General features: G+C 35.3%; 1 protein-coding gene across 1 annotated transcript in view; it reads left to right on the forward strand.

Moving 5' to 3' along the window:
* The window catches only part of mTor (serine/threonine-protein kinase Tor), an 82,620-nt gene that overhangs the window by 36,580 nt on the left and 21,371 nt on the right, over window positions 1–24,669 (forward strand). The window contains exons 16-27 of the mRNA XM_071589080.1: window positions 529–696; window positions 4,853–5,254; window positions 9,884–9,994; window positions 10,187–10,317; window positions 13,303–13,507; window positions 15,442–15,613; window positions 17,728–17,908; window positions 18,400–18,616; window positions 19,931–20,116; window positions 20,652–20,926; window positions 24,043–24,147; window positions 24,338–24,581. Of these exons, the coding sequence (XP_071445181.1) occupies window positions 529–696; window positions 4,853–5,254; window positions 9,884–9,994; window positions 10,187–10,317; window positions 13,303–13,507; window positions 15,442–15,613; window positions 17,728–17,908; window positions 18,400–18,616; window positions 19,931–20,116; window positions 20,652–20,926; window positions 24,043–24,147; window positions 24,338–24,581 (2,397 nt within the window). The remainder of the gene's footprint in view (window positions 1–528; window positions 697–4,852; window positions 5,255–9,883; window positions 9,995–10,186; window positions 10,318–13,302; window positions 13,508–15,441; window positions 15,614–17,727; window positions 17,909–18,399; window positions 18,617–19,930; window positions 20,117–20,651; window positions 20,927–24,042; window positions 24,148–24,337; window positions 24,582–24,669) is intronic.

Below are 24,669 nucleotides of genomic sequence, written 5' to 3' on the forward strand. Positions count from 1 at the left end.
TGTATATGTGTGTGTGTGCTTATATATTTGTATGTACTTTATATATATATATATATATATATATATATATATATATATATATATATATATATATATATATATATATATATATATATATATATATATATATATATATATATATATATATATATATATATTAGCTTATTTTCTAATTTAGTTAATATAAATACCAATCATTTAGTGTTTGTGATCTGAATCCAGAAAGCCCATATTTATCTCATGGTTAATTATATGTTGCATGCTCATGTGTTGGTAAACCATCCACTTTATTTGTTCTTGCGCCTGATACTAATACTTTTTTGTAGTTTTATTGAATTTTTTTCCCTATGTTATTATAACTAGTCAAGTATGATGAAAATCGGTTCAGCCGTTCTTGATTTATAAACGGTTTAATTAAACTGTTCATTGATTGTTAGGCGGTACGAAGTTCGCCGGTTCAGCTAGTACATATATTTATAATGTATGTATGTAGGTATATATATAATACGTAATAATTTGCAATTTCAGGAATTTTGGACCATCAACAGTCCAATGCAAGGAACAATTATCCTTCTGGTGGAGCACATTGCTGTTGCATTGGGAGCTGAATTTAAAATTTACTTGCCTCAGCTGATGCCACAGATGTTAAGAGTATTAACCCATGACACCAGTAAGGATCGTAATGTAACAATTAAGGTAAGTTTATTCTAAGGATATATCAAATTCACTTTTGCGAAGTCCAATTCTTAAATTTCATTCAATGCTCATGTATAAGTATCTCAGAAATTGTTGGCATTAGCTCAGAGATTCCTTTTCAAATGGGAGGTTTAATGTCTCTAAACTTTCTTGAGTCGGGGGAGAAAGGCAGCCTGCTTACGTGTCCACCAGGGTACCTCCAGTTGCATTATTTCATTTCATTATTAAAATGAATATCTTTCTTTTATTCTCCTATGCTGAAATTCAGGGTGATTAAAACTGGATGTCGATTATGTATGATAAATATGAAAGAATAATTATAGTCAGGAATAAGTACCTCATAGCTGTACTAAAAATACCAGGAGAAATAAAATACTGAAATGTGAGGCTAGTTTGAAAGGTTCTCAGAATCATTACCAGATGTCAGTGCTAGCACAATGAGTTTCCTGCATAGTAAAATGTAATCCTTTGTGAGTAAACACAGAATGGGTCAGTGCTCTGGGAAGAGATCTTTGATGCAGATGCCTCTCTGTTGTTCCCGTATAGTAATTAGTGAAGATGGAGAAAATTGAGATTCGAGCAGCAAGTAAATACTTTGTGAAGAAACATATAAATGCAAAGGAAACTCATGCCAACTTTCAGTGCACTCATGAGGACTCCTTCAATTTAACTGTTGCCAAGTGGACAAATGAGTAAGTTTTCCGGGATAGCTTAAATGATGAGCCACACAGTGGTGGGCCAAAATTTGCTACTACCCCAGAAATTATTGCCAAGTGCATAAAATGGTCATGGAAAATCACCGACTGAAATTGAACAGGCATTACACATTTTAACTGTGGACTTGGATTTGAGAAAATTATCTGATAGATGGGTGCCGCAAATCTTGTCAATGGTTCATTAACATATGAGACTTCATATTTCTTAACAATGTTTGCCCCATTTTAAGAGACCCCAATAAGATTTTCTGCACCGGTTAATGACCACAGATGACACATGGGTCCACTACTATGCCTCAGAGACTAAGCAACAGTCAAAGCAATGGAATCATGTTGATTCACCACCACCAAAGAAAGCAAAGGTGGACTAAAAAGGTGATAGCTTCAGTTTCCTGGGATGAGAAAGGGATTCTGTTGATAGATTATCTTCCCACTGGCCAAAATATTACGGGACAATATTAAGCTAACCTCCTGGAACAACTACAGCAAGAGAGATATGAAAAAGGTTAGGTTTGGTAAGGAAGAACGTCATCTTTCAAGACAATGTACATCCACACACAAGTATCATTGCCATGGCAAAAATACATGATCTAAGATATGAATTGCTGCCACACCTGCCTTATTCACCGGCTCCATCAGATTTCCATCACTTCCCCAAGCTCAAAATGTTCCTCATTGGACAAAAATTCCCTTCAAACAAAGAACTAACAGCCAAAGTAGATGGGAATTTTGCTGGGTTGAAGGAATCTAAGTTTTGAGATTGGATCAAGAGATTGGAACATTGCTGGACCAAGTGCATTTGTGTACAGGGAGATTACATTGAAAAATAAAAAAAAATCTCTCAGTTAAGTCATTTGTTTCTATTCCATTCCGAGAACTTTTCAAGCTACCCTTGTAATAATATGAGTTAAATAAATTGAAGCATCATAAAATAAATTAATTTCATTCCACATGTCCTGGTCATTGTTTTTGTATTCTGTAATCCACTGAAAAAAGATACAAGACTGAAGCCATTTCTTATATTTCTCTAAAAAATAGATTTTCATGTTTTTTGAATAAAGGTAGTGCCCAAAAATGGAAAGAAACTCCTGTTTTATGACTCACCTTGACCGACAAAAGATGAAACCTGAGGGCAAGTTGCATATATTTTAGATCTCACTAAAGGCTGCAATAGTAGCATGACTCGCAGAACCTCTGATTCAATCAATAACATATATCATTTACCTGCAACCCTTGGCTGTATCTGCCTTGTGTTCTTTGATTTGGTTCCCCTCCTTGTGATAATTTTTTCTTTTCATAACTCTTTGTATTTGTTCTTTTATGTATTTTTTAATATACTGTCACATTTGTTTTTTATTTCTTCTCTATGTTCCTTATTAGAGAAAGATCTAGAAAAAACGTACTCCTGATTATTAAGTGCTGTTAACTCATTCCATCCTATAGCCTTTTCACATGTTATCCTCCAAAAAAACTTATAATTAACTCAAATATAATATTGATGGGCACAAGAAGAGGGCTGACTAGAAATATACACCATAGAAAAATATTGGCCTTGTTGTAAGAAACAAGTGTTGCAAGATGTGTTTTCAGACTTGTAGCTAGTTTTGAAACTTGCCAGTGAAATTATGTAATACTCTTTTCTTGAGCTATAATGGAAGCTGAATCTAGTATGGTGGTTGTTATACATAGCTGCCCTATGCCATTTAAGGATCGAAAGGGATACAGTGGAAAGAAATGTGATGACATATGAATTTACCTTGTGGTATGAAATGCCACATTGTACTAACATTTTTTAGAAGGGAAAGCTGTAATTAGCATTACATTCTTTTTAGGACTAATGTAGTTTGGCAGCTATTTCTTCCATACATTTCCTCTCCCCTTCACTCCATCTGCCAATTCTTTTCATTCACTATTCACCCTCCCTGCTTTGCCCTGGAGAACGTCATCATGTTTTATGAAGCCTGCATCCTCAATTTTCATATTTCCTCCTTCAATTATCATTGTTTTCTCTACCAATGATACTTTGAATGCAAATGATGAATTGGCTTACGTATGAGCTAGCAATAATTTGATGAACCTGGAGGGGATCGGGACGGTTCAGTGGCTAGCGTACTGGCTTCTCATCAAGAGAGCCTGGGTTCGAATCCTGGAGACCCAGGCGAATATTTTTCAGCGGTATCCCTTCTTGAGGTGCTTTGTGGAGAGCACTTTGAGTGAGTAAGACGTCCATTGATTGGATGCCAAACTGCAGACCCCTTGGTGCCTTTTGTGTTAAGAGTAGGCTAATGGTGATGCCAGGGTTCTATCCACCCTTCTTCTTTTCTCATCCATCTATAATGTTGCAAATGGCATCAGCTGTCGCTCGCCTCCACTAAAACTGCGACTACTTGATGAACCTGACAATTACATGGGTTGTGAAAGTAGCACTAATTATCTGTTTATATTGTAACAAGAATTGAACATACATATATGTTGCATTATCATAGTAGTAGTTGTGGCTGTCAGCTGACTTTGTATGATTGAATATGTATCTTTTCTTTTAATTTTTGAAGTACATGCTAATGAAGTTACCTTGTGGTATTCCTTGCTCAGCATTTCCAAATTCAAGAAATTATGTAGGCAAGATTAAGGTTTTATTAAAATAACTTAGTTTTTATTATTATTCCATCTAAATTTATTTACCCAGTACATGTTGTATGTAAGAAAATGGGTTTTTGACTTTTTCATTCATTGGATAGCACGATTTTGTATTTTGGAAGTAGTGACACCAGTAGATATACAAAATATTTCCTGTATTAAAATATTATAAGTTATTAACTTCATAATCTTATATTACTTATTTTATTATTGATTAAAGTATTTCATATTAAAATCTCTCTTAATGAAATATTTATTGTAATATTGATCAAAAATTTTTAATAAAATTCATTTCATTAAATATCCTGTGCCGACAAAAATTCTAAGTTTCAGTGAGGAAGATTTTGTCTCTTTTAGTGCGGAGTGTAGTACATCAAAACCAATTCTGAATAAAAAAAAACTATGATATTATCTGTTGGGGAAGTGACTAAGCTGATGGACTGCTATTAAGATAAATCTTACCTGATCATGTCCATAAAGATGGAATACAAGCAGAAATGCAGACGTATATTCTGCCAAATGACAACATCATATGAGTCCCATATTACCACTTGAATCGCATGAAAACTTGGAGCAGGCTTGCATTCGAAATTATAAATTTATTGATAATTGTAAATTACATGAAGTGTTGGTTTAGAAAATACTAATGAAGCTGATTCCCTTCCATTTCATATACTCTTGAAGTGGCTTGTGGAGAATATGTCTTATGCATATAGTGATTCATAAATTATGAAATGTGTTTACAGTTTATTTTACAAAAAGGGTGGCTTGTAGAGATCATTCTGTGAACATTTTCTCAATAGTTGCTGTCAGCCCTCCAGAAGTTTGGCAACAACTTGGATGATTATCTCCATCTTATTCTACCTCCTGTTGTTCGTCTGTTTGACTCATCCGAAGTGCCTTTAGCAGTTTGCCGTGCAGCTCTTGAAACCGTTGATCGGCTAGCTGATGGTGAGGGGGCAGGAGGTCGTGGGGGCAGTGGACTGGATTTCTCAGATTTTGCCTCCAGGGTCATCCACCCACTAGTAAGAACTCTGGATACGTGCCCACCAGAACTCCGGCCTGTTGCAATGGACACTCTATGTGCTTTGGTGCTACAACTTGGGAGGAGATACCAAATATTTGTACCCTTAGTGCATAGGGTACTCACACGACATCGTATTGCTCATCAACGTTACGAAGTTCTTTGTGCAAAGATTGTCACGGTGAGTGTTTTACCCTCTTTGTTCATGTTGTTAAAATTTTGGGTAATTTTTTTTTATGATGGACTTCGACCATAGCATGAAAATAATTTTAAAATAAGCGCTGAATAAAAGCATTGCAGTTAGAGAAAAGAGTTCTACTAAAAACTGTATTTTCTTGGAAGCAAGGGAGAAAACTTCGAAGTTTCATAAGTAGTACATCAATACCTCACCTTATGATAGGATAGGTTCCTTAAAAAGATATCTTTAATTGAGTTTTCATTTGGAAAGTGATCACTGTGCATCATCTGTGACTACAGTGGAATGATTGATTCATTCCTTGAAAATTACAGAATACTAATATGTATAGATTTTGATCCAACTCCCAGAATTTTGGTAATAGTGCAATAAAGTATGCACTGTCAATTAAGCATGTGTAAGTTGTATTAACCAAAGGAAATCTTTTTTGTGTTCATTCCTATCAGGTTGTTTGGTAATGGTTTGTAATTCAATGTGATTGTATTATGAACCATTGATTGAAGTACATTAGAATGTGTTTCATATGAGTATATTTTTTCCTGTGACCAAACAGCCCTTACTTTATGAACATGCCTCGTACATGTACTAGCAGCTAACACATACAAGCGCATGAACTAAGAATGCACCAGATGTCTGCGCAGCGTTTAATCTTCTTCTTACTTGCAATTTAAAGGTCTTAACTGCAGGGTCGCACCCAAAAGTGGTAGGACTGATTTTCTCTGGCGTGAACAGAGCGGTGGAGGGGGGTCTGCCTGGCAGGGAAAGGTAGAGGGGGCTCTTAGCAACAGACCGACACCAACCTCAGTCGCCTGCGGGCTGTCGTTGAGTGAGGACACCGTTTTTAGTGAAGCAAGTTTTTGTCCACGTCGAAAAACAAAATGAATCTGAATTTAGAGCAACGTTATTCCGTGAAGTTTTGTACGAAACTCGGGAAGACGGCAACTGAGACCCTCGATATGATCAAGCAGGCTTAAGGAGACACTGCCTTAAGCCATTCCACAGTATTTGAGTGGCACAAGTTGTTTAAAGAGGGTAGGGAGCTCGTTGAAGACGACCATCGCTTCAGACAGCCGTGGACGGCAAGAACCGACACGAATGTGGACAGAGTGAGGACACTGCTGAACACAGACCGACGCTTAACCAGTGAAGAAATTGCAGACCAGTTGGGTCTGTCTGCATCCAACGTCCAACGCATTATTTCACAGGATTTGGCCATGCGCAAGGTGTGCGCCAAGATGGTGCCAAAAATTCTGAGTGTCGACCGACAGCTCCTGGCCAAATACGGCGTTGCCACGTTTCCGCACCCGCCCTATTCTCCCGATCTGGCACCACCAGACTTCTTCCTCTTCCCCCTGATGAAAAGACAGCTCAAGGGACGACGTTTTGACTCGATAAAGGCCGTTCAAGAGGCTTCGACGAGGGTCATCAACGGCATCCCCAAAGAAAATTTCCAGCGGGCGTACAGGGAATGGGAGCAACGTTATACTAAGTGTGTAGCAGCTCAAGGAGCATACTTTGAAAATTATTAAGTCGATGTAAATATATCGTCAATAAAATTCTTGTAAAAAAATCAGTCCTACCACTTTTGGGTGCGACCTCGTATTACTATTATGACTTTGATTTCTCACTATTATGATTCCTGATTGCCCAAGGAAAGAGCAAATGTTTATATTTTTCTGTCCTGGAGTCTATCTTTGTTATTTTATCTATGTGGTCTAACCTACCCTAATAGTGTCAAGCAATAATAGATTGCTTTATGTCATAGTTAAACTTGTGTGTTCTGAATCTTGCTAAAAGTTCGTCTCGCTTGTTCTCTTCATGTCTCAAGCAGGTCTCAGCCTAATTTCTCTAAATGTCCTTTCACACTCATCTTCTTATCATAACAATTTTTAGCAAATCTGGCAGATTGTCTCAGAATTTCTTTTATCGATGCTTTCTTGCACTGTCTTGATGCAGCAGATATATAAGTGATGGGCTCCTGCATAATAGAAAGTATTGGAACTTGCTTTGTTGCATCAAAACTGCACTGAATCAAAAAAATGTTATTTTCTTAAAACAATTTTTAAGTTGGGCAGCTGTTTGCTCTAAATCAAATAACAATGTAGTTCAGATTCTCATGTGTTAAATTTATCTTAATTACTTGGGATCGTTTATATTATCCTGCTTGAAAATGGAAAGATAAGGTGGAAAAAGAGCATTTTCAATGGTAAAAAATCTCCTCCGAGGATATATGAAGTACCTGGAAAATTGTTGTTGGAATGCAAGGTTTATATAATTGAACCTGTAACTTATTTGATAAACAAATCCTTGAAATGTGGATTATTTCCTGGCCATAAAAATTAGTAAAATCGTACCATTATACAAAAATAAAGGTGAAACTGTAATAAACAACTATAGACCAATATCTCTTTTATCTCAATTGGCTAAACTATTTGAGGTAATTATTTATTTTAGATTAGTAGGGTTTATTGAAAAATTCAAAGTTATTTTTGATTTGCTGTGGGGCTATCCAAAAGGCAAATCTATGGAGTCAGCACTCGTGAGTGCTTTCATTTCTATAACCTGTTCCTTAGATAACCAGAATTTAGTCCTTTCTTTGTTTCTAGATTTTACTTGTGTCTTTGATATCGTTGACCATCCGCTCCTTTTGAGTAAAGCTGATAAAGTGGGTGTCAAAGGTATAGCCTTGCAATGGCTAAAATCTTATTCCTTTGGAAGATCACAAATGTGAAAGTATCATTAAAATCTGTAAAATATATGCCAGACTCGTATTTTATGAGCAAGGGAGTTCTGCAGGGCTCAAAATTGAGACCTATCTAATTTTTGTTTGTAAAGAACCTACCATTAATAAATAAAAATAAATCATTAATTCCATTATAATATACTCATGATACAAGCATTATAATTTCTGACAAATGTAGTCAAAGGCTTCTGTTTAAAATGCAAAAGGTATCAGACAGTGTCTAGAACTGGTGTTTGACAATAAACTTAAATTGCAAAAATACACAGTTCCCTACATTCAATCAGGTAATATTGCAAAAGGGTAACAATGTCAATCTTAACAATAAAAGAATTGTTAGAGTATCCAACATTAAGTTCTTAGGTCTACATATTCAACAAACTGGTGGGTAGAATATTCATGTTAATAATCTGTGTTCTAAACTGCGCAATGTGACGTACAATATTTGGTTCCTGCATAACAAAGTCTCTCTATATGTATTAAAACTCTTGTATTATTCTAATTTTGCCTCCAGGGCATCATATGGAATAGTATTCTCGGATCATGTGTGTGCATGTTTCACAAAGTTTTCTTAATTCAAAAAAGCTATTATATGTGTACTAGGTGCTTCTTATAGCACACCATGTACACCTTAATTCAAAAAATTAAATGTTCTTACCATTTCATCTATACATAAATTTGCCATGTCTGTCTTCATCGAAAATAGCATCCATCTCTTTCATGCAAATAGCATTATTCACTCTTATTCAACTAGAAATCATCGTAAAATCCACGCAAGTTAGCATAAATCAGCAATATCATTCAAAAGCCCAATGGCAATGGGTGTGAGAATTCATAACACATAATGAGTGATATATTATGCAATTTCAAATTGTAACTCAGGAAACACCTTTTAATTCAGTGTTATTATTTTTTGAATGAATTTTCAAATGGCCAGCAGTTACAATTCATTCTGTTTTTATTTCATGCTTCAATGTGTATGCTCTTTTAATGCATGTTCATAGTTAATAAATGACACAGGGTCAGGCGTAAAATGGTGGAAATCCTTCATGATGAAAGAAGACACTTTACTTTTCCTCATAGAATTTTTTTTTATTATGATCTAGGTTTTGTTACAGTGTAATACCTGAAGATTTTATGCTGAAATGAAACCTAGGTGGCTATAAAAAAAATTCCATGTGGAAATCAGTGTCTTCTTACATGTTCATAGTGTCAAAATGTACCTGTATTTTGTACTTTTCCATGTATTCAACAACTCCTGTATCTAAATGATGTGAATGGTCAGTGGACTAGAAAATACCATTATTATCAAAAATCCTTAGAAAAATGTCACCTTAATTAATAGTTTTTAGTGCCATTATATGCATAATATTTAACCAAGGATACCGTTGTTCGGCCCGTGATCATAACATCTATATTCCGTGACCATCTATCCATATTTATTCTTTAATTCACATTTGAAATTAAAAGTTCTTAATGTTTTTGTCACATCCTTATTAATATCCAAAGATAGAGCCAGACGCTAGTGACTTTTTTCACAAGATCAATCTCATGTTTTCATTTAAGTGCTGAGTGGTAAACATTCCAAATTCTTTGATTCCCTTTATTACTGGTTTTAGCTGCTCCCCACAGTCAGGTTGTTTGCTTGAAAGACAGTATGTCATAAATTTCCAATTTAATATTAGATGTTGAATAAATGAATAATAAATGATGAAAGAAATTCATAGAGTTAAAATTCTGTCCTAGGTCATGCACCATTTGAGGTTTGTATTTATAAATATTTTATTTGACCTCAATATTTCTTGATTACTCATAAGTTATTTGAGTAACATTTCCTTGGTCACTCATTTCTCTGTCTTGTTCTTTCTTTTCAGGATGCTACAATAGCAGAAGATGAAGACTGCTTATTAACTAGGCACAGGCTTTCACGGTTAAAAAATAGAGATGTGGCCCTCACCTCTTCAGACACTGCTACTATAAAGAGGGTATATAGTGTATTTTTCCTTGTAAACGTATCTATCATATTGATATCTGAGACATTAACTTAGGTGAAACCATCTTCCATAATAATATTGCTCAACTAATTTTGTACTCTTTTGAACTTAAATCCATGCACATTTTCTTATTAATGAAGCTAATAACTTTTTCCCATTTTCTTTGAATTGTTAAATTTTCAGTTACATGTTTCTGCTGCTGATCTGCAAATGGTTTGGACAGCCACTAGGCGTGTTTCCAAAGATGATTGGCTTGAATGGCTTAGAAGATTATCAATTGGACTGTTAAAAGAATCTCCATCACCAGCTCTGAGGTCTGATTGCATAGTGATTATTTTTAAGAATTAATATCCAATTTCATGAGTATGAATTGAATAATAAAGATCCTTTTCATGGATCGAGATGGTGCAGTGGCTATTCTACTGGCTTCCCACCCAGAGGGCCCAGGTTCAAATCCTGTTGGTGTTGAATATTTTTCAGGGGTATCTCGGTCCCTACTTGAGGTGCTTTGTGGAGGGCACTTTGAGTGAGAATGCTGACCATCAGATGGGGCGTTAAGCTGTGGACCCCTTGGCGTCTTTCGTAAAGAGTAGCCTAATGCTGATGCCGTGTTTCTCTCCACCCTTCATCCTTTCCTGTGTCCATCCCTAATGGTGCAAATGATCTCAGCTGTTGGTCGCCTCCCCTAAATACTACTACTTTAAGCTTTGGTCCCAGCAAGATGTATTTCCTCCCCACCTGCCTCAATATATGTGGCTAGTAGCATTTAACCAGCCTGAAATGTTTTCTCCATTGCACTGAAATAATTTAATCTCATAACTTATGAGTGCATAATTGTAGAATAATGACTTTTCAAAAGCATTGCTCTATATTATCATGAGCCAAGAAAGCAACTGTGTATGCTGCTATGACTGATATTTGAGCAATATTACTTACAATGTTTTGCAATGGAAAAATTAGGAGGTTTAGTGTCATATAGTGACATATATATGTAATATATGTCAAAATTATTTATAAAATATGGATTGAAATTTCATTACATAAGCATGATGTGGTGCATGAAGATGTATATAGAGTAATTAATTAATTAATTAAATTAATTAATGTATGTAAAGGCTATCTGTGCCTCTTTGTGTAGAAATAGGAGAAGTTGGTTAGCTCTGTGCAAGGGGAGAATATTTTGGTTGAAAATACCCTTCAGACTACTGGGATCTCAGATAGACCATCTTACAGTGGGCTAATGCCACTGTCCATTTAATAAGTATTGTGAGAACTTCCTCTTTCATTGCCCTGCATTATTTCTTTCTTCACAACCTCTGCCTGCCTTCATGCTGTCTAGGAAGCCTACTATTTTCCTTCCTTTACCTCAATTACCCACCGTTCCCTTTGATATCATGCCCTTCAAAATCTTACAATTTTCCAGTCATTTCTCCATCCACTTCCTCTGCCTTTTTCAGATTTCTCCCAGCAACTTCCTCTCTTCACCCACCCAAAACAAAACCTTACTGTTAGTCTTCCTCACTTTATTTCATCCAATCTTCTCCACAGCGGCATCTCAATAGCCTTTAGCCTTTATACCCATCCTGTTGCCTAAAATACACGTTTTGTACCCGTTAGATGGTATTCTCTGTACTTAGTCTTAACTTATCTGTTTTTTCATCTTTACTCTGTGTATCCATCAATCAAATTCTCATATTCTTACAACTCAATTCTTCTCCTAATGCCCCCTTCACTATATCTCTGTTTCTCTAAAATACTGTCCAATTCCATGAACTGATCTGCCTGCTATATTTTATTCCATCTTTCATGAATGTTTAACTTAGCTCTCCTACTTCTCCAGTATCTATGTGCCTTTGTTTTCTTGTGGTTAATCCACATCCCATGCCTCTCAAACTCCTGCATTAAATAGGGATTTTCTCTCTTCCAATACTATCCCATTACTTACCTCCCCTATATTCACTCTTCTCTCCAGTTTCTAATTTGATACTTCAGTCCCTCTGCATTTTCTCCTTACCACTCTCACTATAAATGACTTTTTAACTATCCCTCCAATAATCCCTGCTGGCTCTCCATCTAATGTCACTAAACACAAACACCCTTTCTTCATTTTTATCTTGATGTTTCTTAGCTTCTCTGTCCATATTATCATTTTAACGATCAATGTTCCTTGTTCTAATCCTTGCAGTCCTCTTCACGCGCTTCTTTTCCTCTGCTTTTAGCTCAGCTGTGCAAGGATTTCATGTGATTGATGTCTGTGACACTGATACTGAGACACAGCATCTGACCTTATGGGAATAGGCCGTAAAGTGATTACCAGGATTCATTTTCTCTTTGTGTCCATCCATATGAATGAGGAGAAAAATAGTTTAGTTGGTTTCCTATTGCCGTCCTCAATATGATTAATGATTTAAACATATCTGCAAGACTTACTTAAAAAATAACTCCAAGCATGCAGGTATAAACCATCGCCTCAATGCATTTTGCTACATACTAATATGGAATGGGAACTAGAAATATGTAATTGACCATCAGTACTTTTGATGTATTGATTTAATATTTTGGGAAGGGTGATTGGAGTAGTGAGTATTTGGATAACGGAAATTATGAAGAAAGAATCAAATAATTTACTAAAATATTCACGGTAAGCTTTCATCTAAATGTTGCCTAAAATAAGATCATAATAGCGTAGATTTAAAATGAGTCTGATTATTGGTCATTTTCAGTAGTCTGCTGGTTCCACTTCCCGTCAGATATAAACAATGATTGATACTCTTCTCTCTCCTCATGGGTAACCCTGGGAGACCAACGTGAGAGTAAAATTCTGTTGTGATACCAATATGCCACTTTAAGCTTTTTATCTGGTTCCCTAGGGGTCAGACTACTAGTCTGGACACAACACCAATTCCTTAGGTGGAACCAAACTCTTTGAGTGAGCTGTAGGGCACATTACTCACATGCTCAGCAAACTATATTTTTATCATAATATTATCTTAAGCCTGGGTAAAATGTACATCAAATTGGTCTCATCAACTGATTTTTGGCATTTGTTCGTGTTTGTAGTTGTTAAAATTTTGTATACCATTTTCTAAATGATGAGTAATAAATAATTTTTCCCATCGAGGCCTACATGTTTAATCACTGAATAATATTGACTGAAATTCTTTTCTACACTCAAAACATAGCAAATCAAGTTTTTCATGAGGAGTGGTGTGGCAAAAATTGTGGAACCATGTTGATTTTTTTGTTTTCATCAATAATACCCGATAATTTATTGAATATGGTATTTATTCCCGATCTAGATCCTGTTGGGCCTTAGCACAGACGTATTCTCAACTGCCACGAGACTTGCTCAATGCAGCTTTTGTTTCTTGTTGGGCTGAACTGAGTAGTTCTGATCGTGAGGAGTTGATCCACAGTTTGGAGCAAGCCTTAGCCGTTCCAGATCTGCCTGAAGTTACTCAGACTATCCTTAATCTGGCAGAGTTCATGGAGCATTGTGATAAGGTGTGCTTTATTTCTTTAATATCTAATCAGAAGGAGTTTGTGAAACTTCATTATTATGGATGTTGAGGCAAGTCATTGAAAAATTTAGTGAATCAAATCATAGTGAGATAGATTTAATTGAAATTAAAGTTGCATGCATAAAAAATTTGAAAGAAATTATTTAGCAATGTGCTAATCTTTGCATGCATACCAGTAGAAGATACAATAGGTCTAATACTGACATATGATCACATAGATTCAAAGTAACTCTCCAATTATAGGTAGCATGTGGCTTAATTGTGTAAAGAAAATGAGAACTTTAGCCATAAGCAGTAATTTTAATATAGTAGTATATTTATTTGTTCAGCAGACACTTTGTACAGTTAATTAATTAAAAATAGCAATTTTCCACAAAAATAAAGTTTAATGCGACCGGTTTCAATGTTACTACATCATCATCAGGGAAAATTGCTATCTTTAATTAATCATGATATTCCACCATATCACGCCTGAAACGTCTCTTTTTACTGTGTAAAGTGTTGAGAATACATGGCAGGTGTATGGGACACATCAGTGGGACATATGTAGAACACATTATTCCCTAATAGAAATATAAGTACATTTATGACAGGAAACTAATATACAAGGGCAATTTGAAAAGTTCTCGGAATGGAATAGAAATTAACGACTTTTCTGAGTGACCCTTTTTTATTTTTCAATGTAATCTCCCTGTGCACAAATTCCCTTGGTCCAGTGATGTTCCAATGTCTTGATCCCATCTCGAAAATTAGATTCCTTCCACCCTGCAAAATACCCATCTACTTGGTTGTTAGTTCTTTGTTTGAAGGGAATTTTCGTTCAATGAGGAGCATTTTGAGCTTGGGGAAGAGATGTAAATCTGATGGAGCTGGCGATTTGGGTGGGTGTGGCAACAATTTATATCTTAGCACACGTACTTTTGCCATGGCAATGACACTTGTGTGTGGATATAGATTGTCTTGAAAGATGACTTTCTTCCTTGCCAAATTTAAATTTGCAGATGAAAAACCTTTAGTGAACCAGTCAGCGAAGGGGTTACAAGCATTTCTGAGTGAATTGGAAATTCAATGCGATAGATATGGATGAGAATCAATATAAATAAAACTCAGGTAATGCAGTTTTCTCAAAAGAGAAAGGCTGTATTAAATGTTAAAAAAGGAGGGCAAAAACTAGAGTTGGTGGAACAGTTTATGTTTCTTGGGAATTTTTTGGAACAAAAAGGTCAAAAGAGTAGGGACATAAGGAGAAGAATTGCATTTGGCAAAGAAGCTTTCACTAGGAGGAGAGAATTGATGACGGGGACTTTGAGTAGGGATGTTATGAAAAGGTTCATGAAGACTTTGATATGGAGCACAGTTATGTATGGCGCGAAAATATGGTCATTGAAGCAGGATGATAGGCATAAATTGGAGGCTTTGGAAATGGAGAAGGATGGTGAAGGAGAAATGGACAGAAAGGAAAATAAACAAGGAAATTCCACGTCTAGAGAAGAGGGGATCATTGAGAGAAATCCAGAGGCAATAAAGATGGATACAGGGCATTATATTGACAATAGAATGTTGAAGACTGTGATAGTGAGGAGAACATTAGGTAGGTGAGGATGGGTTAGAAATATGATAGGTATGTTGGGCGGAATGAAGAGAGGAAGGTAGTATGTGGAATTGAAGAGGACCTCATTCTAATGTCGTGTATCAAGTTCTATTTTAATGGGAGACACAATCAAATATATTGTTCTACCATTGTATAGGTTCTGTCTCTCCAAAACCTACCTTAACCAGTAGAATATCAATGACAATAATAATTGATTATTACCTGCATACTGTAACTACTATATTTCAAAGTGCTATGTGCTGGAAACTTGTAGCCTGAATGCTGGAGGCAAAAATTCATCATAAATCATTTAATTTTATCCACAGGGTCCACTTCCTCTGAATCCTCACTTGCTAGGAGAGTGGGCAATGAACTGCAGGGCCTATGCCAAAGCCCTTCATTATAAAGAAGATGAGTTTCACAAGGGACCAAATTCTCAGGTGATAGAATCACTGATCTCTATCAACAACAAATTACAGCAGAAAGAAGCGGCAGCTGGTGAGATAAATTTGATTTTTGGCTGTAATCTCATCTTGGGTGTTTTTTTAAATATGATTAATTATGTATGATTTTGATCTTTGTTTAACCCTTCATTTTAATCTTTGAAATATTTTATTGAACTTCACTAGAAGTTTTAGATTATACTATGGTAATGGATTAGCTGAAAGGTACACTTTTGTATGACATGAAAAGTATCACTTCTTGTCTTTCTATTTAATTTTTTATTTTACTCGTTTTCTGATAGCTAAAGTAATTCCACCAAATATTTTCTCTCTTGATTATTGGATTGATTTAATGAATATGTAATCACTACTATGTTTAGAGCAAACTAGCTTGAAAGGTTTTGTTAAGAATCCACTTTCACATTCTTTTTTCTATATCTCTGGAGTTTTCATCTTCAGGCAATATGTAAACACTTTGAAACTTGTTTGTTTTATTTTTTTATTTATTTATTTGGCATTAATCCGAAAACAGCACTTTTTGGCCTTTACATCATACTATTAACAATGATATATACTGGGTGCGGCGGTTATCTCCATACAAACTTCAATTTGAATTTCCCACCATATCATAGTCCCACTGGAAGTCACAATTGGTGTTCTTGAAAGCTATAGGCATCTAGTAAACAGCCATAACCTCAAAATGGCCATGATGTTACATACAAGTGCGGAGTGCAATCGAAGAGCCTCTATTTTCAAAAGTGTTCACGCTGGGCATCCGCCCAGTGAAATAGTTTGAATCTTCACGTACCCCAGATCAACTGTACGATAAAGTGGCTAAGTATAATGCTTCAGAGAAGTCTGGGGAAGGTTTGTCTAAGGCGGCGAGGGAACCTCTCGAGGAAATGGCATTTCACGACCTGCGGCAGTCGTCGAGAAGGCTCAGGCCCTGAATACAGAGGACCTGGGGCGATCACTGAGGAAATTTGCATCAGAATTGAATTTTAGCCTGTGAACAATGTGTTGGTTGACAGAGGAGGACCTACAATATAAATTGTACATAATTAAGGTGCGACACATGCTGTCTGAGTCTGCCAGAACAAAGCGGATGGCTCACTGCAGCTATTGTGTTCTCTAAAAAATGAAGCTGTGGGGCGAATCAGATTCTTTTCTGATGAAAAAATTTTCACTGTTGACGCAAAGATCAACTGAAGAAATAATCACTGGCTCGCCCACGACCCCAAGGATGTCCCGATTGTGGCTCGAGCAAAATTTCCTGCTAGTGTTCACGTCTTCGGTGTTGTGTCCAGTGAGGGTGATATCATGCCACCACATTTCTTTGAAAAGGGACAAACTATCACAAAAGAAGTCTATGTGCAAATTTTGAAGAATGTCGTAAAACCGTGGATGGTAACTGTGGCCTCAGGGAGATAATACGTCTTTCAACATGACAATGTACCAGCTTATTAGAGTCATTTAGTCTAAACCTGGCTCTCAGATAACATTGACATGTTCTGGTCAAAGGAGTTCTGGCCCCCAAATAGGCCAGACTTGAACCCCCTCAACTATTATGTTTACAGCATAATTGAATGAGCTACCAATAAGACGAGGCAGCCTAATGTCGCATATCTACGCACCGCTATTGTAGCAGCATTCGTGAATATGGACTGCGCTGTTTTAAAGAGTGCATGTTATTGACTCAGGACAAGATTGGAGGCAGTCATTGCAGCTGAATGAGGTTACATTTAGTAATGTTACTCTTGACAGATACCACTACTTGTATTTAAAAGGATTTTCATTTTCATTTGTAAATAATTATTTTTAATAAATATGCTTTTGAAGAAAAGTTTCATTTGTCTGGATTTAAGCGCCATACCTTGTATAACAATAGGCACAATTAAAAATACCCCAGCCCTAGGTGGAGGAAAAATCCCAGACAGGAATCGAACCCATGACCTTTGGATTGACAGATAAGAACGTCATCTTGCCCCCACCGGGCCAGCCAGTTTATATAACGTTTAGAATTTTACTGTAATTTAATATCTGAATTTGAAGTGGATAGTTATAACTATAAATCTCATTGATTTGGAAAATTTTGGTTCTTATTCAAGTATTTTATTCAAGTGATGCTCAGTGATGTTTTCAATAATTATATTTTTATATCTTATTCAGGGCTTTTGGAGTATGTTATGAACCATGGTGGCTCTGAACTGAAAGTTCAGGAGCGTTGGTATGAAAAATTGCATGACTGGGAGAAAGCATTGCATTCCTATGAGGAAAGGTTGCAGGAAAGTTCAGCTGAAATAGAAATTGCATTGGGCCAAATGCGATGTTTAGAAGCTCTTGGAGAATGGTAATTTTTAACCAATTTTAATTAAAATTGTTTTATTACCTTGTAGCTATGTAACATGACTGTAAAAGATTAGCTGCATCCCTGTTTTGGTTTCTCTATCCACATTTTTCTCAATCCTTTCTAGTACCCAATTATTATCCCTGGGGCCAATTTTATATTATATATTCATGGGTATTTGGCAGTTTAAGGATATTTTTTTAAGTAAATATAAATAAGTATACATTTTTATGTGTATTTTATGAACATATTTTGTTTCATTTTATTTGATCAACTAAAGCTTCATGAAAGAGTATGTATGAAACTGTACAACTAGATTTCTTAGGCAATGTCTGATGTACTGAAAATATGTGGTAAAGATTAAGATGTCTTTATGGATATATGAATTTTGACATTAACTTTCATCATGAACATGAAGAGTTCTTTCATGATGGTGTAAATTGTAAGGTAATCTAGCATATTGTTCTGTTTTTTAATGCTAAATACATCAAAAGGGGACAGCTACATGATGTTGCCAGCAAATACTGGGGTCACTTTGAAGAAGAGGGGCGACACAGAATGTCAAGAATGGCAGCAGCAGCTGCATGGGGTCTTGGTCAGTGGGAGTCGATGGAGAAGTACATTGGTTGCATTCCAAGAGATACACAAGATGGTGCCTTTTATAGAGCTGTCCTGGCTGTGCACAAAGGAGAATTTGCTGTAGCACAACAGGTGAGTTTGTTTCTACAAATATTTTATGTAATGATACTTACATTTTATTAAATAATGTGTAACTTCTGGAAACAATGTGAAATCTTCTGTTAGAGCTAATGTAAGCTTTTTTTAGCCCAATGTCAGGTTGGTGAATTCAGCAGTAATTTGTTAACAAGGGCATATATCTTATTTTCAATGATAATTTTCATGGGAGAAATTAATCTACTTATTTTAAAGTATGATTCAATTCAATCTAAATTATTTTTCAGCAGTTTTGCAATTTAATCATAAAATTAGCAGATCAACAATGAAAAAAACCATTTTAAGATGTCCAGTAAATTTATAAGAGTAAACTTTCAGGGTAATATTTCATCTTTCAGTATTGGTTTCCTAATGATAATATGACCATTCTAACTTAACGCCCATTTCATTCCCTTCATCTTCCATTATATTAGTTTCTAAGTCCATTGCTGAACCCCCATTCACACTCTTCTTATGATCATCCCAGAAAATTGTCTATACTTTTTCTGCTGTGGAGTGATGATTCCCCATTCTCCTTGTTGCCTTGTAGTACTCAGCAAGGTCCTCTGCACCAATTCAGTGTATAAAATACTAGTGCAACCCATTGAAAATAAATTTTAAGCTGTGAAAATATTGTAAATGAAATTGTTTTTATACTATGTGATGATTTTGTTTAGATATATCAAATCAGCATTAATATTTTTGATGATACAGCATTATTATAATTTATGTCTGAGAATTTAAAGTATTCTGTTGGATACTTATTAATTACGTCTTCATCATCAATGTCAAACTTTGTATTCTTTGCTCTCTCCATTTAGTAATTATAAATTTTTATTATTAAGTTTGAGTGTACATTAATTTTTTATTGTCAACATTATTTTACCAGTCAATTCGTTACGCTTTTCTGGAATATGAGCATCTATATTAGTACCTTATATCTACTGCATTAAATTATTTTTTCCACATATCACCCTGGTATTTCTACAATGAATCTGTTTGTCCATTTCCATTATTTTAGGCTTGCCCTTAATATCTTTTATTTTTTTTCTAAAGTGAATAATTTTAATGTACAGTCGTGGAGAATTTTTTATGAAATCTTCTAGTATGACAATGCTTTTACCTATTGGTACCATGTTTGAAAATTGTCAAAGTCCTCTTCTTAAAGTACAGTTTTATCTCCATTGTTTTCAAATTGAATGTATTTACTAAACCATTTAAAATACAATGGTTTAAATTAATGAACACTGATGAAAATAGGGTGGCCTTAATATTAAGGGAGAATTCAAAATGTGGTATCATTTATTCCAGTTAATTGACTCCGCAAGAGACCTGTTAGACATGGAGCTAACAGCAATGGCAGGGGAGAGTTACCAACGTGCATACGGTGCTATGGTTGCTGTGCAAATGCTTGCTGAACTAGAGGAAGTAGTCCTTTATAAACTTATTCCAGAGAGGAGAAGTTCAATACGTCAGATGTGGTGGGATAGACTTCAGGTATTTACTTTAGTTTGTTTGGAGTTGTCTTTTCGTTCTAGATTTTATTACGAGATTTTAATTTTCAATTTAGCAGATATGTATGTGATCCTGTGTTCATTATTTTTCTGTTCCTGAGGCTTGTTTTATAAAAACTTAAGTAGATTCTATTGAGTTCAGTCCAATATTTTAAGTTTTAAATCTTTTGAAATTGTAAATATTTTACATGTTGCAACCTTTGACAAATTCCAAAGAAACTGCAGGAGATGCCACTACAGTGACTTTTAACAGAGTCATCCGCTAATATGCATTTCAATGCAACAATTTCAGAGTGTAAAAATCATTTGCCTAAGGTGAATGATTTTTACACTGAAATTGTTGCATTGTATTACAACCTAATTCAATTGGGATATAGGGATTGAGGCATTACAAACCAAACTATAGGTGCAATGGCATCAAATCAGTCATTATGATATTTTTCTACCTCATTAATTTAACATTTTAGGGTTTCGAAAAAGTTTTTTGGCATAGCAAAACATTTGTTTTTTCTTTATAGGGTTGTCAACGTGTGGTAGAAGACTGGCAGCGAATCATACAAGTGAGAACGCTTGTTGTCAGTCCTCATGATGACATGTACACCTGGCTTAAATATGCATCACTTTGCAGAAAGTCAGGAAGGTTGCTCTTATCCCATAAGACATTAGTCATGCTTTTAGGAGTGGATCCATCTCAGGCTGGGGAAGGTGTTCCACTTCCCACCCATCATCCGCAGGTCACATTTGCATACACCAAGCACATGTGGATGGCAGGAAAGAGAGAGGAGGCATATAGGTGATATGAAATTTTTACATTATTATGCAAAGATTTTTGTGTTAATGTCCACAGCAAATATGAGTAGAGTTCCATTGGGTTACTTACAAGGTATGGACAGTAGTAAATAATTATTAAAGGAGAGTTGTATCTCAAATAGTTGACCAATATTTTTCCTGAAAACAAGGTTCCCAAGGGTATAGATTGAACCTAATAATTTTTAGAACAGACCAGACTAATATTTCTTCACTTGACTCCACCCTGTTTGGAAAAAATACAATCTCAATTGAATTTACTAGATTTTTTCTGGTTTGCTTCAAAATCAATGATTATGAAGCTTCGCAATCATCATCAATTGATTTTTCTTAATTTTTGAGAGCCTAAATTGGAGTATTGGTTGACATATACTGTTATTGCAAAAGCACCATATTTGAAATTCCCAGTTCTCCTCTCCACTAGTTCAAGAACTAATTCTCTATGATGATGCTCATATAGGGCAGGACATTTTAAAAATTAAGGTCATGAGCTACACTATTGTCATACAGAATAAATGATTGCCGTTCAGATGAGTAGGTGAAACTATGTTATCACATTCAAGCCCTCAGTTGGGCTGTATCCTGAATTTTCACTGACTTTTTATTTTATGGACATATTTTGGTATTTTATTATAAATCATCATCAAAGTTGTTGATTTTCATTGATGGAATACAAACAGCGGCCAAAGTAAAAAGTTTATCGGTTTTAATTTCTTTTTTCCTTGAGCACGCTCCACTGAGCAGTCCATCATGTTTGCATATTGTCTCTGCCTGATATGATATGAGGAGGATAATTTTCTCACTGTCTCCATGAGTTGAGTCTTCTAAGCTTCTGTGTTATTGACAGTTGTTACATGGTGTACACCTAGAAACATTCCTTGTTACTGTAAGGTATAGGAAACCAGAAGGAATGTCAGCATGAGTGACAAAGGTAAAAGATCGATAAATAAAGCTCCTTTATTAATTGATGTATTCTTCTTCATTGACTTCAATTTGTGTATCTTTTTAAGCACAGTAAAATTATTTACTGCTGGATAATTTTGAAATTGAAAGGACCTTTATGGTATTTCTCTTTCAGTCTCTTTCAAAGTATTTTTTCTCTATGTTGTTGATGGTATATCCTAAGTTTCCCAGAAAATTTGGTACTAGCGGTTAAAATTGTAGACTGAATGTATTTACTTCCATCAAAACATATTTCTGTCAACCTTCAAGCAATTTTAGGGTTCAAAATATGTCCTTATGCTCAAAGACAAGGTTTGAATATTACATTGGCGCTCATGGAATACAAGTTAGTATCAGGATTATTTATCGTCCAATAGAAACAGAGACCACTTAAAGTTTTATGTTTAAAAAATAGGAGGGCTGTAAATAGTAGCACTCTCATTAGATAGTGAATGACTTATTATTTCATATCAGTATTTTATCATACCATATTATCAGTTAGACTAGATTTTCTTTCTCTTGAGTGATAGCAATGGAAAACTAGAAGACTCATTACAATGTACAAACCTTTACATTTTATCAAAAATGGGATGAAATAATCTTACATATATTTGAAAGCTATCAATAAAAGGACCAATGATTCTTACTGGAGGTATTATAAATATAACTGTTTTAATTAATAAACTATTATGAAGATAAAATGCAAACCTTAGGAGTGACCATCTAAGGGCAGTTCAAAGCAACATGTTTATATGTAAAGCCTGTGCCTCTACATAGGCTGCTCCAAATCTTCTATTCCCTCTATATCCAAACTCCAGCTTCACCAAGAGAAGCTAGGTTTTTAATTGTGAAATTCTCCAATTTAGTTCAAGCTTAGCTGTATTGTATGAAAATCTGATCTGTGAAATCACCTGCATATGATAGATTCATGAATAAAGTATATAAGTATTGTTTTTACCAAATTATACCATGCATTCAAATAAAGCCTGTATTTTGTTATTAAACATCAAATAATTATTTTTAAATGACATATAGTATTTGGCCATTTTATAGTAAAGGAAATTGACTTTAGGAATAGCCGTTGACTAAATATCATGTTGCTACACTTGGCCAGTAAGAGACATTTGAGAATCTGCCTTGATGGAAGGGGTATTTGTTTGATTCAATAAGTATTCTTAATTTGGAATCATTTAATATTTATCAAATATTTCATTCACTGAAATGCATCATACTGGCACATCCCTAAAAGTCATCTGTATATGCAGAGGTGGTTATGTATGCCATTTTATAGCAAAAACTCTTATGAGGTTGTTTTGGCATTTCATCGGTGATGAAGTCATTGTAGATGATTAGCATAAAATATTGCCTTGGTTGGCCATTTCTGCAACATTTCCACGCATTTATCTTTTCCTAGCTTGTTCCTCAAATGAGGAAGAAACACAATTGGCAGAATTTTCCTTTAGTCTCCCTTTCTGACAATATAAAGCTGTGAACTGGACTGCAAACTATAATGACACTCACAAATTTCTGCTGATGTTACAAAACTACCCAGAGCAATTTTTATGCTGCACAAACTTAAAACCGTAATCCCTGTGGATTATTTGAATTGTATTTATTTTGCTTTTTAATATTGCCATCTTCATTATGGTATTGAACTCTGGCTTTATGCCTCAGGACTTAAATACTAATTGATCCTGCAAAAAAAGCTGTCAAGATTTTTTCAAATTCCCATTCTAAGGAGTGCTGTAAACCAATTTTTAATCAACTTTGCATCATGGCTCCTCATAGTCTTTATATTTATTAGTGTCTTTGTGATATCAAAGAAAATCTTGAGTCTTTCGAAACTAGAGCCAGTGTATATCAGCATCAGACCTGGAAAAAAGATAACTTAGTGATGCTGCAGTATAGGTTACCAAAACAGAGAACTCAGTTAACATATTATAACTACAGTATTTCAATCTTTTACCTTTAAGAAATGTCACCTTATCAAGGTTTTAACCTGTACTTCACTCTTGGCTTTATCTAAAGCATCTTATGCAAATGGTAAATTTCTTGAGCGTGAAACCCTTGACATTGAGTTCAAAATTTATTTAATTTATTATGTTATATAATTCTTTGATTTACTCATTAATGCAAAATTATCTCTCTCATCCTTTGCAGTCAACTGCATCGCTTTGTCCAAACGTCACTTCACCCACAAACCATTCAGTTCATAGACCAGGCAGATGACAAGCAGCAGGAATTAAGACGAAGACTTCTGGCACGGTATGGGGGTCATGTATTTTAGCTTAGCCCTTTCAATATTATCTGCTCATTTTTGAGCTAAAATTCAAATCCTGCAATGGAAAATCACTGAAAGTTATCATTTTAGAAGAATGTGATTCATTTTTAGATAATTGGCATCTTGCAATTTTTATTAATCACCAAAACTTATTTTTTTTAAACTCTGAAATAGGTGTAATTTGAAACTTGGTGAATGGCAAGAAGCTCTTCAGGGAATAAATGAGCATTCTATCCCAGCAGTGTTACAGTACTATGCTGCAGCAACAGATCATGATCCAACATGGTACAAGGCATGGCATGCCTGGGCTTATATGAACTTTGAGACTGTTCTTTTCTACAAACACCAGAGTGGTGGCAATAACTGCGGGGAATCTTCTAGTGGAACAAACAATACAGCTGGTGGAAGATCTGGTCTTGTAAGTTCTTTCTGCTCCTTTTGTGCCTGTGATGCATTCATTAATATTTGACACATGTGCCTAGGTTATGGTCCTGTAGTACCATGAA

The sequence above is a fragment of the Hetaerina americana genome, unplaced genomic scaffold (assembly GCF_022747635.1).
Source record: "Hetaerina americana unplaced genomic scaffold, ioHetAmer1.1.p SCAF_32, whole genome shotgun sequence".
Taxonomy (NCBI): Eukaryota; Metazoa; Arthropoda; class Insecta; order Odonata; family Calopterygidae; genus Hetaerina; species Hetaerina americana.